Below are 14,559 nucleotides of genomic sequence, written 5' to 3' on the forward strand. Positions count from 1 at the left end.
AACTTCTTAGAACACTCCAAGAAAGTCTTATGACATTCCACAAAAAAGTTTGGATATAGAGTACAAATACTGTATTAAAATTATGTGTTTTCATACCAAAATATTTATACATCTTTTATTAATTTAAGTAAGTTACTCTAAAATTTTAAATTATATAATTTTATAATAAATAAAAAAATCTCTTTTGAAAGATTAAAATCTTTTTAAATAAAAATATATCGTTTATTATGTCGTCAACGAAGAAGTACGAACGCCTCGTAAACTAATTTGATTTAGTTAGTATTACAAAATAATTATATATGTGTAATATGCAAATTTGAAAACAAATATATTTGTATAAAATTTAAATACTAACTTATACACAACTCTTGAAACAAACAATAAAAAAACACACCTTAATATATAATGAAAATATATAAATTTTAACAAAAAATAAAATTTATTCAAAAATACACAACTTTTCAACAATGTTAGGGTTTTTTCATGTAAAACATATAGGAGATGAAACTTTCATGTATAAAAACTCAAGAGATTTAATTTTTCATTTTAATACACTGATTTTTAGATATAAAATTTCAAATATTTATAAAATATTAATAAATAGATAAAAGCATAATAAAACGAAAATACATAAATATTTGTACAAAAAAATTAAGAGATGCAACTTTCTATATATATGAATAGTCACAAATTTTTAATTTAAATGTAGTTATTTTGAAATGATAATTATATGAATAGTTGCAATTTTTCAATTTAAATAGTCATATATTTTCAATTTAAAAGTAGTTATTTTGAAATGATACATATATGAATAGTCACAATTTTCATTTAAATAATTACATGTTTTCAATTTAAATACTAAATAATACACAAATATTAAACAAATAATGAAAAGACACAATTTTTAACAAAAAATAAAATTTCTATAAAAATTCATAACTTTTTAACATTGTTTGGGATTCCTATTATTAGTAGATATTTACACAGAAATAAATGATCAGATAAATCCTATTAACATTATCCAATAGGTATTTTAAAAAAAAAATTCAAAAACAACATTATCCAATAGTTAAATCAATCATTTAGTAAATTCATCTAAAACTAAAACCTGATAAAATCAAAATTTCTAACCGATAGCTTCTGAGTATATAGAAAATAAATTAAAATTCAGAACAATATCAGAAGATCGATATTGTTGGACTCTATATAACTAGCACAAAGTTTTTTATTTCTCTAATAAAAAAAAAACTCTCTCTATAAACCGTCTCCGAAATTTTCTCTATCCACAACTCAACTCTCTCCTCGATCTTGTCTTTCAATCCTTCTCTTTACGGAGTAAATCAAGGAAACCTCTATTCGAAACCCTAAAAAATCTCCCCCCAAACACCAAACTAATGTCCTTAAGCAAGTTCCACGGTGGCTCCTCCTCCTCTGCCACGGCTTGCGCTGCTTGTAAATACCAGAGGAAAAAGTGCACCGAAAACTGTATCCTCGCTCGTTATTTCGCACAAGAAAAACAAAATCAGTTTCTAAACGCCCATAAATTGTTCGGAGTAAGCAATATAACAAAGTTCATCAAAGGAGTTGAAGAATGTCAACGCGACGTAGCCATGAATAACCTAATTTTTCATGCCAATGCTCGTGCTCGAGATCCGGTTTTGGGAGTTTTCAAAATCATGCTTGATCTCAAGCACCAGATTGCTTGTGCTCAGGCTGAACTTAACTTTCTTCATCAGAAACTTGCCACGTGTCAAACTTTAGCTCTCCAGCAGCAACTTGCCTGCTATTCGTACGGAGATCTATTAGAACAAGGAGACCAATACCTTAATATTGATGGTCATGTTCATCAAGAGATAATGCAGAAGCAGAGTCCGCTGAACTACGAGATGTTTATGGAGATGCCTATCAAGCTTGAGAAGGAAAAAATCTCTATTCCAGGACACAAGAATGCGGTGAACCAGATAGCTATGCCGTCGCAAGTGATTTAGTAGTTTTAAGTCCGGTTTCTAGTTTTTTTTGTGTGTTTTGTACACACTATCCAAAGTTTAGGTTAGTTTGTTTTCTTGATTACCACTGCTTTTTTCTTTGTTTTAGTTTTACAGATTGTCAAATCTATTCTCGTAATAGCTACTAGTACTTTCACAAGGAGTATTTTTTACCATTTTGTTCACAGATTTAGTTTTGGTGTTCAGGTTTTTTAGGTTCTTGTGACGTCCAAGCTTTTCCTTCTTTTAAAGTTTCTATATTTTTTCATTAAGTTAAATTGCTTTAGGTTTGGAAATTGTTGGAGCTAATCTGAAAACAAAATCAGATGAGGACTTAACTTTTGATGCAAGAAACAACCCTAATTCCACAAAAAGGGTTACACAGTTCATTACAGCCTGATCCTATAAATAACCAGAGATAGTACAAGTTGTGCTGCTGTAAACTAAACACCTGCCTTGTTTCCAAGTCTCTCCCGAAGAATCTTGACTCCCATGTATCTGCAAAGATTTACAATTCCATTCAGTTCATATATACTGTACTTTAGAAGAGCTTTGATTCATTATGTTGCTATTTGATTTCGATTTACCTTCCCATCATCATGACCGTGGCTTGTGGGTTGGTTCCAGGAGACTCGTCAAATGTGGAACCATCAATAACTCTGAGCCTGTTGACACCGAGAACTTTGCGGTCAGGGCTCACAACTTTACCTACAAGGCAACCACCATGATAGTGCCAGATTGTGACAACGGTGTCTTTACAGAACTGAGCCATAGATTTGGTATCGTTCACTTGCTTTGGTCTTAATTAGATTGATGTTTGCCTTGACACTCATGCTAAGCATCTTGTGGACGTTTTGCTTGTCGCACTGCGTGTAGTTTAGGAACCTCTTAGACGTCACCACTTTTGAAACCAGACGGATGGCTTCAACACACCGTTGGAGATCCACCGGGTGTTTGAAGTAGTTGAATGTGACTTTAGGGTTGTCATCTACATTTGTGTTGAGTAAGCTCAAATGCCCTCTAGAGATTGGGTAAGCTAGTTTCTCCAAAATGAAACTTCCATTGAATGCTTCTTGAAGTTGGTATTTGTTTCTTGAGATGTAAGCTTGTCTTCTCTGCTTTGTAGGTATGGTGGAAAACAATTCATTCTGCATAAAAATTCATAGACCATTCTCATACAAAGACACTAATAAGATAGAAACAAGGCTAGTTCTGAAATTTGTGAGGATTTAAACAATTTATTTTAGGAGTTAGTAATTTTTTAAAAAGATTTTGTAGTCTATATATATCAACTCAAAAAAATTTAAAGACCTAGGCAAATGTTTCACTTGGCTAGCCAAGGACTGGCTCGAAGTTATATAGTTTAGGGTTACCTTGTCCGACATAACTCCATAGTGTGTATGAATGCTCTCAGGGGATTGGCCAAAGCCAGTGCTGGCTTCAACATACACACCCATCTTTGTGATTCCAACGGTCTGGATAAGTGACTGCTCTATAGGCTGCTTTGAAGGCACCAAGATGGTGTTCATTGGATTATCAGCCATTCCTTTCCCCACATGTTCATTCGCTAGAACCAAAGGAATCTTCAGCCTCTTTAGCTCTCTCTTAGGTCCAATCCCACTTAATATCAGCATCTGTGGTGACCCAATAGCTCCACTAGACAAGATCACTTCACTTCCCTTTCTGTTCGAGAGTAGAGCCTGGTGTTGATTACCTTTCTCGTCTTTGAATATCACTCCTGTTACTCTAGGCCTTGTTCCTGCATCAGAAACCAAGAACGTTAGCATTCAAAACTTGGGATGCACGCAAAAACCCTAATTAATATCATTAGTACCAGATGTGTCAAAGACTATCTTCTGCACGGTGGCGTAAATCAAGACTCTTAGCTTCTGAGGGTTTGCGTAAGCGAGAAGCTCCGCCGCGGTATGACGACGGCCAAACCTATCGAAGATTGTGCCGCCGACTTTTGTGCCGGAGACGTGGTCGTAAGTGAAACCATTGAAAGGTCTAACTCCAACTTCTAAAAGACTGTCTCTTAGAGCTTTCTGCCACAACGTCAACTTAGGCTGATGAACGATCTCTCGCTCCACCCATGGATACGACTCATTCACTAGCTTCGGATCCCATCCCGCTCGCTTCACAAACCTACACCATTCGAACGAACCTTTCAATTGTATTTATATTTTTGTGGCATATGTGTGTAAATCTTTGTGCACTAGTAAAAGCCAATCGAAAATTTACTTTTTCTAGATAAATATGTATTTCTATAGAAAAAAAAATTGGGTTTCGAAGCTGATATAAATACGGATCTATGGATTTGTAAAATTATTCATTCACACAATAATAAAAAATTCTAAACGAATATTTGCTCCAATACATATTAGTCTTTACTTACATCAAAGTTAATTTGCATTTGTTCGCAACAATTCTTTACTTTCTTCAAATTAATTCGCTTTCGTTCACGGCAATTTTTTTTAAGAAAATACGTTTAATTATGAACATAACTGTTGACGTGTGTGAAAAGTTATAGACGTGGTCGTAAACCCATGAGCTAGCCATTATTACACAACACTCTCGATCGGTGCGTTTTCATAACACTTACAATTAGGACACGAGGGGTTTCTTTATAAACAACAGAGATCTATTTCGATGTTCACAATCACAATCTTGTTTTTCCATTTTTTCTTTAAGTAGTTTTTCTCATTTTTCACATTTGTTAAAAATATATAAATTTATATGATAAATACGTTATTTTTTTATATTTATCAATTTTGATAAAATTAAACCAATAATGATAATTTAATTAAATAATTTCAGTTTTTTACAATTTATCATTATTAAATAAAAAATCTATAGAAAATCCAAAAGAAATCTATTTTATGAAATATTAAAAAAAATATTTATGTTGTTTGGAATAATTAGGGCGTCTTAACTACTTACTCAGCATCGGCTCTGGAGTAGAAACCAGCGTTAATACAAGAACCGCCGCCGAGAACTCTCGCACGAGCGTTGTAGACGCCGTCAGTGGAAACGAACGCCTGAGACGCGGAGGAAGCTGACGTGTCAGCAAGTCCGATGTGGAAGTTCCCGAGGAAAGAGACGTTTGCGTTTGTGAACGGAACGCCACCTCTCTCCAAAACAAGAACGCTGAAATTACGCGACAGCGTTGCGGCTAGTGGACAGCCTGCGGTTCCACCTCCGATGACTATGTAGTCGTAGGTCGAATCTTTACCGCTTGATGAAAATGAAGACGAGGACGATGCTGAGAATGTGCTGGCTTTATCGATGAACGTGTAACGATAAGGATTATACTTCAACTTCTGCTCTTTACCTAGAAAACATTTATTTAGTTATTTAACTATATATATACTCGTGACAAGAAAATAAAAGTTACTGTATTTAACTACTATACAATAAAGAAACAATTATTGGTAGTTGGTAGAAGTAATGTCACCATTAATGTCATTAGCAGAACATAAGCCGAAAAACAGAACAGTTATGCGTAAACAAAGACTGTACTGTTAGTGTCCTAATCGCTCCAGATTCGGTCTTGATGAATCAAGAAACAAAATCAACCAGACAGAATTGCCAATAAACAATAGTTTACTTCAAACACAACACTAAGAACGTTGTAATGAGGATTGTGTTAAGATAGAAGTAACCTTTAGAAGCTAAGGAGGAGATAGAAGTTGGGAGACAGAGGAGAAGAGCAAAGAGAACAAGCTTGAGAGCCATTGTAGACTACAGAAACAAAAACAGAGGGTTTTTTTCCTCTTGGTGTTTTTGCTTCTGCTTCAACTTCTTATGTGGCTTTTCATGAATGGTCTTGTTTTGTGTGAACCTTCTCCTATAAATAAAACTTAGGATCCAACATCGAAACTATATTAATTACACCTACATGTGTCTGTCTCTTACATATTGTAAAAGATAATTATTATTTTGTAGTAGTATCATATAAATAAAAAACACTCTCAAGATAAAAGGGAGAGTTGTACAGCTTGTCTATGTCATTAATGGCATGAAACGGTTGAAGTAGGAGCTCTTGTAGCCGTTGGATCAAGAATTCATAGATTCGAAGTGTATACATTAATCATATTCACCTAACTGAACACACAAAAACAATAATACTACAATAGAGCCATGTTTTTGGCAAGTAGTTTTACATAGTAGCAGATGAAAGTATCTTAATTATGATCATAACTGTGAGTAAATCTTCACGAGTTCTGTTGCTGACAATTAATCTTATTGATTATCTTCACCTAACCAAAAAACAGTACCTTCCGTTTTATTTGGTCTAGCATGTGATCTCATCGTGCCACGACGCTGGTCATATATGTGGATCACATGAGATTTTCTCTTCACTTTAAACCAGTCACAACTATAACAACATAATCTGATGTAGCCACCACAAATACAGTTTGATGTTGAATTTATTGATGAATGTTTCTTTGGAGGGGAAATAGTATCATATAATATACAACCAAAACACTTAATTCTTACATTTTTGTTAATACTCAGTAGCCCACACATGCATTTGAACATTTCTTATAAGGAAAACTCATTTTTTTTCTTTTAAAATCTTATGGTGAATTGAGGTGTATATTTCACAGAGTTATTGGTGGTGGATATGTAAAGAAATGATCTTAGTAAATACACACACCAATCCGTGAGTTGGATTCTGAATATATATTTACTTTACAAAACCTTACTACTCAGCAGTTAATGTGAGGATTAATTTCTCCTCTCTTTTCATTGGGTCGGCAATGTTGTCCCATGCTTCAACTTTCAAGAAACTAGGTATTGAGATCGTACATATATTTATAACCCCTCCTTTCAATTTTTTTTCCAGTACGAGAAAAATAATCAGCTGATTCAAATCATGCCACAATACTGTTTTACTTGTTGTGCATAAAGAAAAGTTCTAGAACTAAGTAAAAAGTCCCATAACGCAACGTTTTGCACCACCGGTGACCTTCATGTTCATTACCAAGGTACAGGGCTCTATACCGGCATCTTGCAAGCCAGGTCCGAGACCTAGACAATGTCTTAATCATGAAACGAAATTTCACAAAAATCATTTGCAAATACTATTAAATGAATGGATACCTTCCCTTAAATGTATCCATCTCCATAAAGTTTGTCCCAAACAAACTATTCAACAATGCACTCTTCCCTGCCATATCACAAAAGCTACCTGAAAGATTCTGAATATCACAAAACTATCTCCTCTCTAAAAAAATGCACACCGCAGCATAGGGGAGGCCATACTCTCCTAGCTTCAGCTCTTTGATAAAATGATCGATGCCAGAGACATTGTATATACCATCCCCATCAATAAGCTTTACAGAACAACCTCCCTCGCTTTACAGAACAACCTCCCTCTCTCTTATCTGCATCGTCAATTCCTATATGACTCGTACTTGTATATCACTTAATCCAAGTAAATAATAAGAACAATACTTAGGTTCACCCCTGAGGTGAACTTATGAATTCACCTCTTTTTTTATTTCAATCATATTACCATAAATATTAATGTCACATAAATAAATAAATTATAAATTACAAATAAAATAAACTTTAAATCATAAACTCTAAATTCGAACCCTAAAACCAAATCTTAAATCTTAAATTTTAAATCCTAAACCCAAACCTATACCCTAAACCCAAACTATATACCCTAAATCTTAAATCTAAATTTAAATCCTAGACCTTAAACTCAAACCATAAACTCTAAACCCAAACTCCAAACTCTAAACCCTAAACCCTAAACCCAAACTCTAAACCCTAAATCCTAAACCTTCAACCCAAACTGTAAACCATAAACCCGAACTCTATACCCTAAAATGTATTTGAAAATACATTTGATGATCATTAACCCAAAGGTATTTGAAAATTTTGGGTTTATAGTTTACAGTTTGGGTTTAAGGTTTAGGATTTAGGGTTTAGAGTTTGGGTTTAGGGTTTGGGTTTAGGGTTTAGAGTTTGGATTTAGGATTTATGGTTTGAGTTTAGGATCTAGAATTTAAATTTAGATTTAAGATTTATGGTATATAGTTTGGGTTTAGGATAGAGGTTTGGGTTTAGGGTTTGGTTTAAAATTTAAGATCTAAGATTTGAGTTTAGGGTTCGAATTTAGAATTTATGATTTAAAGTTTATTCTTTTGTAATTTATAATTTATTTATTTATGTGACATTAATATTTATGGCAATATGATTGAAATAAGGAAAGAGGTGAATTCATAAGTTCACCTCAGGAATGAACCTAAGTATTGTTCAAATAATAACAGTTCTTCTATACACCAGCACCCACGCCGAAAATAGACAGAACATTACTATTTCTAAGCCACATCTTACTAAGTTTAGTTATTACTTAACTTAAACGTATACGAAAAGCGAACACTTTCCCTTAACCAGATCCAACATGTAGAAAACATAACCATTACATGGCAAGATTTGTACGCCTACACAAAACCCACTCTAACGCAGCAGAAATGTTCCTGAAGGCTAATTCTCTGAATAGTTCACCAACTTTCTGGAATCTAAGAAGCTATACTTTGTTAAACAAAGCTTTATGCCCGCGGAAATAAACAACTACTTTGTCTTTTGTAAGTGATGATAACTCTACTTCCCGGATCAAAACAGTTGAAATCCTCTGCAAAAGTATTTAACTGTTCAAATTTACAGACGTTGTCTGCCACAGACAGTCCCAGTTGTACAAACAAATCGTTAAAGAATGATGCCTACTTTATTCCTTATCAGAAAGAACAGATTACATTCAACTGATACATCCATATCAAAAGAATGGCTTAACATTAAGTTACCAAAGAACAAACATACACATCAGTTTAATATACTCAATCTAAACACTATGTATCGATACAGTCTTGGCCTTTTCCTTTTCGATTAAAGGAAACTAAACACTATATTATCGCATTGAGTCTTTCCCTAAGCTGGGTTCATGGGTCCCAAACCAACGGGTTTGTCTCTTCTCTTGAATGTAGGGCTGTCAAATGGGTCGCGACCATTGGATGTCCATGTCCATATATAAATAGGTTTATTTTGGTGATATCCAGTTGTCCATACGTATTATAAATGGACAAAATTTACTAGACTATTGGATAATGGGCATTAATGGATTTGGACTATATGGACATTGTCTACTCAATAATCACAAAAAGTTAAGAGTTTATAAAATTTTGTCATTTAATTTCTATCAAAATTAAAAATATATTTTTAAAATCGATTTTTCTGCTAAAATTACAAAATCGATTTTTTCCGCCAAAATCGCATGATGAGTTTTCTTTTCTTTCTAAAATCATAAAATCGAGTTTTCCGCCAAAATCACAAAATCAAGTTTCTCCCAAAATCACAAAATCAAAATTCCCGCCAAAATCGCAAAATCGAGTTTTCGTGCTAAAATTTCAAAATCGAGTTTTCCGTCAAAATCACAAAATCGAGTTTTCACGCCAAAATCTCAAAATCGAATTTTCCTACCAAAATTGATTTTTCCTGTCAAAATCGTAAAATCGTATTTTCCCGCAAAATCGCGAAAACATATTATGATTGTTTGAATATTTAAATGAACTTTATAGCAAATTTGAATTGTAATAAATTTACTTATATAGTCTGTTATAGACTCCATGACAGATCATGTTTACATGAGTTTAAGTGGGTTTGGTTTTTAATGGACATGATTCTTAATAAAAATGGTCACTATTTGTCCACAAACAATAAATGGACAAATGGATATGGTCTAATGCTTGAATGCAACTGACCGAAGGAGTGCAACTTCGTAGACACTCTCCACCCCCGATGAACTAAGCAGTGACCTATCTTGTGTGGTTATGATGATTCTGCTCCCTGGACCAAACCAGATAAACTCCTCTGCAAGCGCATCTAACTGTTCGATATTGTCTACGTCATTAGCCACTACCAGAATCTTCTTGTTCCTGAGTCTTGCTTCGATAGTTTTGAGAGATTTACGAGGGATATTTGAGCTAAAGCCTTCTCCTTGCATCTTGGAATAAAGCTCTTCTTGGAGATGAGATCTACGGCAGTGTAGAGAGATCCTTCCCACGTCTTCGAGAAAACAACGAGATTCAAAGTTATAGGAGATGTTTTCGTAGACGTGTCTAGCTAGTACTGATCTACTGATGCTTCCTCTTCCCCATATACCAACGACTTCAACACCTTGGTTTGAATTCAGATGAAGTAATGGATACAACTTGTTCATGTGATCGTCTATACCAATGAGGTAATGCTCGTCTATACCAATGAGGTAATTACCATTGGTAGGTGTTGCTGAGATCATCTTTGATCTTTTCTCTGTAATTCCATCGACAATCTTCGCTTCATCATCCCTTAATAAAGAACCCGACGAGGATAACCGTCGAATGAGTTCACGAACTTTCTTGAATCTCAGGCGCTCTACTTCGTAAACAAGCTTTATGCGGTAGGACTTAAGCAGCTGCCGGTCTTGTGTAGTGACGATAACTAAACTTCCCGGACCAAAACAGTTGAAATCCTCTGCAAGAGCATCTAACTGGTCAAGTTTAGTAACGTTGTCTGCCACAAGCAGAACCTTTTGGTTCTCGAACCTTGATCTAGTCAAGCCTTCTCCTTGGACCCTCGCCAGAAACTCTTTATGTAGATGCGACATGTGGTGATCCTCACATATCCTTTTCAGGTTTCCCATGAAACAATGGCTTTGAAAGTGTTGACAGATCTTCTGATAAACGAATTTAGAGAGAACCGATCTAGTTTTGCCTCCTGTTGCCCAGACACCAACCACTCTCACACCTTTCTTAGAATTCAAATCTACTAACCTAAAGATGGCTTTCATGTGCTTATCAATCCCTACTATGTCACTTCCATTGACTGGTGTTGTATCAATCGACCTCAATATCCCCTTAACAATTTCGTCGATCATCTTCGAGTCATCTCCCCTAAAGACACAAAAAACGAGATTAACAATAAAAAACCCAACTGAAACAAAGACATCATTCAATCCTTCCAAAAACCCTAGAGTTCAAAATGTTCATCATAAGGATAAAGTGGAAGTTTTAAGGATATAGATTAGTTGAGATTTTTATAATCTATAGACAAACTAGAAATAAAGAAAAAACATCAACTTTTATTAATCAACAAAAACTGAATATAACCATAATAATAAAAGGCTATCTATATAAAATGTAATAACATAAAAACCGCATTAAAAGTCTTGACTAGCATATTTTTCTTTTTTTTGAAGATTTATCTTGACTAGCATATTAAACCTTCAAATTACCTTCTGTATCATAAATAAATCTTTAAGTAGCGTTTCATAAAGGTTTAATATGCTAGTTAAATAACAGTTGAAATCCTAAATGCAATCATGTGATATTTTTTTCTTTAATTAGGTTTTCAATTTTCAGTTGTATATTGTCGTTTTCTTCTTCTGATTTGGATTAAACTCTCTGATTTTTTATCATACATAATACTAATTACACTATTTTGTGATTTTTAGATTTTGATGAAGAAAAAGAAGTAAACAATGGTAGAGAGAACCAAAATTAATTGATGTGATTCGGTGTTAATTTCTTTTTCGTTATTGTCAATTTATTACGATGATGTTTTACTTTTGGTTTATTTTGGATTTGAAGTTTAATTTATTATTCACATTAGACATAAATATTTATGAATTTTATGTCTTGGTTTTTTTAGATGTCATAACCCTTAACTTGTTACAAACTTTTTTGAATGGTCTAAACTACTTTTTGATATTTATATGTCAAATGAAAATAAAAATATAAAAACTAGGCTAAGTATTTTCTAAAATTTTAAACATAAAATATTTACATGTCCAAACTATTATTTTATATTTTAAAAAAATTTAGAAAATATTAAATTTATTTTCTATATTTTATTTTCATAGATAATATATTATTATATAATAAAATTAGTTAATATATTAACATGCGGTTGACCCAATGACCTGGTAAGTTTTCCGGTTCAGTGTTCAGGTCGGTTTTCAAAACACTGCATTTAGAGTTAATGTTTAGGATTTTGAGATTATGGTTTTGCTGACTGCTTTAACAACATTAAAAATTGTTTTACTTTTTCTTTTCCAACTACTACTATTTCTTTTACTTATTTTCCAAAAAACATAATATGAATTGACAAATGTTTATTGGTTGTTATGTTAGTGGTGAGCTTATAGATTCACCCTAGAGGGTGAACAATTTTTTTTTGTAATAGAGTAAAAAATGAAGTTACTCTATCAATAAAGTAGTTTTTATTCTTATTTTTTCTTCATCACTCTATTTTAAAAGTGAAAAATAAGCTTACTCTATAATATAACTGAACTATACTTCAATGGCTATTTATTTTAGGGTGAAAAAGGAATATCATTGGTATAAAACTCAACTCTATCATAGAGTTACTCTATTTCAAAAGAAAAATATAGTAAACTATTGGAGAAGATCTTATAGAGTTACACATTTTTTTTAAAGTTAGAGTGAACTAGTGGAGATGGTTTTATAGAATTACTCTATTTTTTTAGTAAACCATTGATGATGGTCTAGAACATTTTTTTTTTTTTGGTTTCAAGTTCATCATGTATAAGATATAATTTGATAAAATACTAATATCATAATATTTAAAAAACTCTTAACTAAATATATAGTTCCATTAAAATTACAAATTAATAATTAATATGCATATAAATTTTATATAAATTAATAATTAAAAGGAATGGCATCTTTAATTTTATTTTTCATTTCATATTTGGTGTTATTTTATTGGATTAAATATAAAAACGCATTTCAATTCTAGCATATGTATTTCAACATATATAAGATATATAAAAATATAAATATAATGGACAAAATTATAATCTAAAAAATTATAGATAATATCCTGAAATAAAAGTATAAAATAACCTTTTTATCCTTTTTAATAAAAAAAACATTTTAAAAGTATAATAGTAAAATGGAAATTTCTTTAATTAATAACTCTATAAACTAATAAATTATAATAATCCCAACATTATAAAGTTATCAAGTTTTACTGTATTAATTAAATTAAAAATAGATAAATAAAAAATAGATAAATAAATATTCTCTATGGTTTTAAAGAGTGTCATTTTCTTGTTACACAGAAAATATTATTTTTTTCTTGTTATACAAAGAATGTCACTTTACATATCAATACAATTTATATTTATTTTAATATTAATACATCGATTTTATTTAAAAAGTAAAATTATATTAAATAGTGGTAATTATGAAAAAAATATAAATAAATTTCAATCATTTCTTTTGAAAATTTTCAAAATAACACTCTTTATAAAGTATCCTTTTTCCACTTTGAATTAACTAAAGTTACGAACACTTAAGTTACAAAAAAAAAAAAAAAAAAGTTACGAACACTTTACCGTTTCAGTGAACACTCGCCGACGATATTCGCCAATGCGGTTGATGCTTGCCTCCACGTGAGCACTGTCTCATGATCTACTCTCTCCTCGTGCTTCTTAAACTGTCCGGCGACTTCTCCGATCTGCCGCCTCAGATGACCTGGGTCCACGTCGTAGAAGATGGGTATCACGGTGAGCAAGCCCTTGTCTTGGAGTTCCATAATCTTGACGAGCTCGTCGAGGCACCAAGCGGACTCTGCGTAATTCGGTGAGATCACAACGACGGCGAATTTGGACTCTTCGATGGCGCGCAAGAGCTCCGGCGAAATCCTCTGGCCATTCTCCAGCTCCTTGTCGTCTTTGAAGGTTCGAATGTCCGCTAGAACCAATGCGTTATAGAGAAAAGGTATGAAGTGCCTGCGAGTGTCGGGTCCTCTGAAACTCAGAAAGACATCGTACTTGTACTCCGGGAGAGTAGTTTGTGAATTAGAAGCCATCTCTGATTGATTCTCTGAGACTAAGGGAATCGTTAACCTGGCGGTTACCTCAGGCTCAGGTATTTATAGGTAGCAGACTCGATCTTCCTCGAGAAAAGTATATTTGCTCTACTTTCTTCGCATTTTCTTTTCAATTTTTGGTCAACCTTTTTATCCCCTTTTTTGGTCAACTTTTATATAGGGATTACGTCTTCCGGATGGGGTTGTATGAATTGTAAATTTGAAAAACCTATTTTTGGAATCTTGTCGCAATTAAAAAACCATTTATATCTTCTCTACTGAAATAGAAAATTTCAAGTACAATTTTTATCTACCATAAACTATTTAAAAAGATTAAAAATCACAACAATATATTATCTAAAAAATGATTATATACAAAATATAACAATATACACCTAACCTTTAGTTTAAGTGAAAAATTTACAAAATGTGCTATTTGAAACTTTAAAATCTTAATAATTCACTAAATATACTAATAAGAAATCTATTTAACTACAAATTTAATGTTTATTTTTATTTATAACAAAATATGTTAGAAAATTTTAAAAATCTTACCAAAAATTTCAGCTTTTTGATTAAATTAAGCATTATTCTAGTGACATAAAAAATTCAATCATTTAATTTTCCAAACTCAACGTAGTTGTGTAATTTTCAAATTTCTCTTGACCAAAAATAAAATTTTGAA

The 14,559-nt window shown here is 32.5% G+C and overlaps 3 protein-coding genes across 3 annotated transcripts; 1 reads left to right on the top strand and 2 right to left on the bottom strand.

The window, feature by feature from the left end:
• Window positions 1-1,225: 1,225 nt before the first annotated feature.
• Window positions 1,226-2,111, top strand: LOC108841254 (LOB domain-containing protein 7). The gene has a single exon (XM_018614027.2). The coding sequence runs from the start codon at window positions 1,395-1,397 to the stop codon at window positions 1,986-1,988; it is 594 nt and encodes a 197-aa protein (XP_018469529.1). The 5' UTR covers window positions 1,226-1,394; the 3' UTR covers window positions 1,989-2,111.
• A 185-nt stretch (window positions 2,112-2,296) lies between these two features.
• LOC108828719 (protein HOTHEAD) lies at window positions 2,297-5,838 on the bottom strand. Its single transcript, XM_018602483.2, is given in 7 exon segments — window positions 2,297-2,483; window positions 2,573-2,790; window positions 2,792-3,133; window positions 3,359-3,744; window positions 3,820-4,130; window positions 4,926-5,316; window positions 5,648-5,838. Coding segments are annotated over 7 exon segments (1,776 nt in total). The 5' UTR covers window positions 5,721-5,838; the 3' UTR covers window positions 2,297-2,428.
• Window positions 5,839-9,120: 3,282 nt separating this feature from the next.
• Window positions 9,121-14,049, bottom strand: LOC108841976 (disease resistance protein RPS6-like). The gene is made up of 2 exons (XM_018614767.2): window positions 13,399-14,049; window positions 9,121-10,930 (listed from the first exon to the last, which is right to left on the bottom strand). The coding sequence occupies exons 1-2, from the start codon at window positions 13,872-13,874 to the stop codon at window positions 9,739-9,741; spliced, it is 1,668 nt and encodes a 555-aa protein (XP_018470269.1). The 5' UTR covers window positions 13,875-14,049; the 3' UTR covers window positions 9,121-9,738.
• Between the last annotated feature and the right edge of the window lie 510 nt (window positions 14,050-14,559).

Source organism: Raphanus sativus, chromosome 2 (assembly GCF_000801105.2).
Source record: "Raphanus sativus cultivar WK10039 chromosome 2, ASM80110v3, whole genome shotgun sequence".
NCBI lineage: Eukaryota > Viridiplantae > Streptophyta > Magnoliopsida > Brassicales > Brassicaceae > Raphanus > Raphanus sativus.

What these genes read in the sequence shown, in the direction of transcription:
- LOC108841254 (XM_018614027.2), top strand. Translation starts at nt 1,395, where the DNA reads ATGTCCTTAAGCAAGTTCCACGGTGGCTCCTCCTCCTCTGCCACGGCT.
- LOC108841976 (XM_018614767.2), bottom strand. Translation starts at nt 13,874, where the DNA reads ATGGCTTCTAATTCACAAACTACTCTCCCGGAGTACAAGTACGATGTC. An exon ending in GGCGAGTGTTCACTGAAACG is followed by an intron (nt 10,931 to 13,398) that starts GTAAAGTGTTCG and finishes TTGTGTCTTTAG; the next exon opens with GGGAGATGACTCGAAGATGA.